Source organism: Hipposideros armiger, unplaced genomic scaffold (genome assembly GCF_001890085.2).
Source record: "Hipposideros armiger isolate ML-2016 unplaced genomic scaffold, ASM189008v1 scaffold_29, whole genome shotgun sequence".
Lineage (NCBI taxonomy): Eukaryota > Metazoa > Chordata > Mammalia > Chiroptera > Hipposideridae > Hipposideros > Hipposideros armiger.
The window spans coordinates 5,971,439-5,976,202 of NW_017731379.1; the positions used below are offsets into that span (position 1 = coordinate 5,971,439).

The 4,764-nt window shown below is 41.2% G+C and overlaps 1 protein-coding gene across 1 annotated transcript in view; it reads right to left on the reverse strand.

Annotated features, from left to right (window-relative positions):
- ACACA (acetyl-CoA carboxylase alpha) overlaps nucleotides 1-4,764 on the reverse strand; it is a 368,135-nt gene that overhangs the window by 188,794 nt on the left and 174,577 nt on the right. Inside the window, exons 9-10 of the mRNA XM_019636609.1 lie at nucleotides 4,293-4,391; nucleotides 2,843-2,949 (exon numbers count right to left, since the gene is read on the reverse strand). Coding sequence (XP_019492154.1) covers nucleotides 2,843-2,949; nucleotides 4,293-4,391 — 206 coding nt within the window. The remainder of the gene's footprint in view (nucleotides 1-2,842; nucleotides 2,950-4,292; nucleotides 4,392-4,764) is intronic.

Consider the following 4,764-nt stretch of genomic DNA (forward strand, 5'->3'; position numbering starts at 1 on the left):
TTCGGATCCCACATATGAGGGCCAGTGACACTGCCCTCTACAGCTAAGATGCTGAACAACAGCTCAACCTGGAGCTGGGCTGCCGTGCGTCACTGGCAACGGCGTGGGCTGCAGTTCCCTGCTGCAGTGGGCTGCCATAAGCTACCGTGTGTAGCCGGCAGCCAGTGTGAGCGGCCAGCAGCTGCTGTGAGCGGCCGTCCAGAAGCCGGCGACTGATCTGCCTCGCCCGGGAAGAGCACAATGATGGTGCTAGCTTAGGCCAGTGAAGCAACATCCTCCACAACTATACTGAAGAACAAAACAACAGCAATTTGTCTGTTCCCCTTTCCCCGATTCCCCAATAAAAAAAATAACAAATAACAAATAAAAAGATTCTCTCTTTGTCTTTAACCTTTGGCATTTCAAAAAAAAAAGTTGGCTTAAGAGCAGGAGCTCTGAGCAATGGGCTGCTGGTTTGATTCCCACATTGGCCACTGATGCTGTGCCCGAGCTGAGCTGTCACTGAGCTGCCAACAGGTGGCAGGATGGCTCAGCTGGTGTAACAACAAGATTGCCTGTTAGATGGTGGGCTATGCCCACCCGCAACTAAGACTGAATTCGCAACTAAGACTGAACTCGGCACCTTGAGCTGAGCTGCCGCCCGGATGGCTCAATGGATAGGGCGTGTGCTCTTAAAAAGGCTTCCGGGTTCGACTCCCGCATGGGATGGTGGCTATGCCCACCCGCAACTAAGATTGAACACAGCACCTTGAGCTTAGAGACCAAGAGCTGCAGACGGGAAGCCAGATGGCGACTGGCGCTCTCCACAATGAAGACTAAAGAAAAACAAATTGGCAGGTTCCCTTCCCCAATTCCCCAACACTGTTCCCCTCCCCCAATTCCCCAATAAAATCTTTAAAAAATAAATAAATAAATAAATTATATACATATATATATGAAGGCTTTAGGCACAGGTCATCCATTTGAAATATTTTAGGAGAATTTTAATGCCATGAGGAAAATGATTATATATAAGTAAAAAAAATGAGGATTACTAAACAATATATATATATAGTAAGACCCTAATTTTATAATTATCATAATAATAATTATGGGACTCTATTAATAAAGATTATCATTATATAAACCTAGGAATCAAAAATGGCTGGAAAAATATATATATGAACGTATATTAAGGGCATTTATCTCTGGTTAGTGGGGTTTAGGGGTGGTTTTATCATCTCTTTTCTGGATTTCCAAATTTTCTACCAGATAATTCTGTTTATAATTATAACCAGAAAAAAAGGAATTTTGATTGATAAGCAAAATGGCTAGATTTCCACTGTTTTGCAAATTATGGCAAATAGGATACAGCATTTGCAATTTAATTAGAAACATTAATTCTTATTAAGGAGATTATAGGATACTTAATTTAAAATGCAAACAATACAGTAAAATTAGTTGAGCAGTCAGTGTTCCTCTTGAATTTATAACATACAGGTCAAACACAAATAGTGTGCTTTTCTAAAATAGCCTCTTTCATCATCTACCTGGATGCATACCTGACATTTCCAACTAGCTAAAAAGTGAAAGGGGAACAAACTGGAGAGAACTAAAAAAGGAAAGAAAAGATTAAGTTGAAAAAAGGATCTCCTTTTTCTTGGGTTCATGTTTCTACATGAATGGACAATAATTATAGAGTAACACTTTCAGCCTCTCTCAGCTTCCCCCCCTGCCTCCCCCCCTTCCTCAACAGAAAAAGAGTCAATTATGTGATTGATCAGTTTGGAAGGAAGAACTGAGCACCCATAGCTCAGCTTCTCTCCCCTTTGGGATCAACCTCCTGCACAGAACATATGCTCTTTGTCAGCTCTCAGCCATACAAGAAGCTGAAGGGTAGAGGGAAGTCTGTGGTTATTGGGCACCACCAGGAACCAGTGAGTGAGACTCTAACTGACGTTGGGGTTACAAATCTGATGGCTGCTAAGCCATTTTCACCAACGCCTTTCTCTATTTATAATAAGGTCATTTTGATCTCTGTCTGCCTGGCTTCTAGGTTCTGAACTCAAGCCAGGGAAAAAGTCTATTGTTTGTTGCCCCTCCCCTTCCATAAACACACACTAACAGATGGTGGACAGGAGAAACAGTACCTCCTTAAAGCTCTGATTGAACCACCTAAGAAATGTTCTTTCCGGGGCCGGCCGAGTGGCGCAATGTTAAGAACTGCCTTGGGACGCCAGAGGCCCCGGTTCGGATCCCACATATGAGGGCCAGTGACACTGCCCTCTACAGCTAAGATGCTGAACAACAGCTCAACCTAGAGCTGGGCTACTGGGAGTCGCCGGCGACGGCGTAGGCTGCAGCCCCTGTGGCAGTGGGTTGTCATGGGCTACTGTATGTAGCCAGCAGCCAGCGTGAGTGGCCAGCAGCCACAGTGAGCGGCTGTCCAGAAGCCGGTGACTTATCTGCCTTGCCCAGGAAGAGCGCAATGATGCTGCCAACTTGGGCCAGTGAAGCAATGTCCTCCACAACTAGAATGAAGAACAAAAGGATAGCAACTTGTCTGTTCCCCTTCCCCCAATTCCCGAGCACTGTTCCCATCCTCCCAGTTCCCCAATAAAAAAAAAAAATCTTTAAAAAAAAAAAAAAACAAATGTTCTTTCCAAGTGAGAGATTGCTTCAAAACAAGTTTAAATTATTTTTGTTAAATCGAGGTCACGTTTTCACTCTATAAACTACACTTCCTGGTTTTACAACCCTAATCCTATCATAGGTATATATCATAAACTAGGCTCCAAATTGTTATATTTCTGTCTATAATTGGTTGGTTGAAAGACATCACTCCCTAGAGTTAATAACCTACCTTTAGCCCATCATCCACATCCTTCACATAACCTTTTTCATATAGTTCCTGGGGAACATTTAAGATACGTTTTGAAAAATCGTTTTCCTGCCAGTCCACACGAAGACCTGTAATAGATTAACAGTGACTTAAAAACAGCTAAGAGAGCTTCTGTTCTTGTCAATTTTCTGCCACACTTTCTTTAGAATGCTCTAATATTTATCCAAAATTAAGCATAGATGGGAGAAAGAAGGATGCCATAAAAACAACTCCTTTGGGTTAATGGTATTTACCTATAGCAGGACCTGTCATCTTGGGTTTCCAGTGTAAGCAGGACCTTACACTGGAAAAATCTAGGAGAGCTAATAGGCAGCAACTTATAAAAATGCAAGGATATACAAGACAAAAAAAAAAAAGCATGTCAGTCTTCTCACAGCAACTCAGCAGGCAAAATCCCTTCGATTTGTGTGTTCAGGCCTGCTCCAGGGCTAGAGGTCTGGGACATAATTCAATCTTTATGAGCCCTTGGAAATGGGAATGGCAGTTTTATTGGCCTCAGCAGAGTCATGATTCCATGCTCTGTGAATGTCCCTGTACTCAGCCACAAGGGGAATGCGATAGCCTCTCCATTCAAACAAGAACAAATTCAACCTTTCATTTTAAACTGTTTGACCCAGCAGGTCTGGAGAGGATATTGCCGTCCCCCTGGAGAGCTAGAGTAACAAGAGTTCAAATCTGTTCAGCTTCAAGATGATGGTCATTCCCATTTGGAAGAGGTTTTAAGTGTACGTCTGCTCCCTGTGTTCGAGTACTAAAAAAAGGCAAGTTCATATTGTTATCAGCTATAATAGTTCACATGGTAGTCTTTGAGGGATTTGTCAAGAATAAATCATTCTCAGAAAAACTTTATCCTTCTGCATTCCTGGAACAAAGGTTGACTATTGACCTCATTTTCTACATCAGAGGCAAATGAGAGGTTGAATGGTATTAAACAGGCAAAGCAAATCATCAATACAATATAGCAAATCATCAGAAAAACACTGGCAGGCAAACATTTTAGTAGGTGGGTTTAAGGTTTTCTTAGTGATCCAGGTCACTTCCCAGGCAGGTTCAAGGGCTTAATTCTGCCTAGCAAGTCCAACTCTGAGAAAGATTCTAGCCTACCCAGAGTATATCCGAATCCATACAACCATATGAGTTTTTCCAGAGTTCTTCCAAATTAAGTCCCAAGATCACTTAAATCACAGTTTAGCATCTGTGTACCTGGTACAAAATGTATATTCCTAAAACATGATAAAATCACAGATGTATTCAGTAAGTCTGGAGATACAAGATATCAGGAATCAACTTGGATTCTATTTCTTATCAAGTATCCCAATATTTTTAACAAACCTAAGGCCCAAGCCACAGTCCCAAATATCCTACTGAACTTTTCTGCACTTCAAGACACAAACAAGAAATAGTTTCTTACCACTGCCACTCCAGGGAAGAGTTGGGATACCTGCAGTTTGAGCCACTATGGAAGATGCAATCTTATCCCCCAAAGCCCACATGGCCTGGCTTGGTGGACCTAAAAATAAAACAATAACGTTGATGACTGTAACATTTTAGCCTCATTTGTGTCACATATATTTTGTCTTTTATATAATTATTTTTGTATTTGTCTTGTCTCCCCTATATCACGTGTCATGGAGATCATAAACTTGATTATGGAGACTACTATGTTTTGACTCGTCTTTGTACCCTTCATAGAAAGTAACGTCCTAACTTAAGCTTTCGGTACACAGTGAGAGTCCTATATATATATGTGTGTATATATATATATGTGTGTGTGTGTGTGTGTGTGTGTATATATATATATGTATATATTGAATAAATTCCTGACAAATATAACTCTGATTTTATCGTCATAGGAAGGTTGAGTGTTAAATGAAATTTTATAT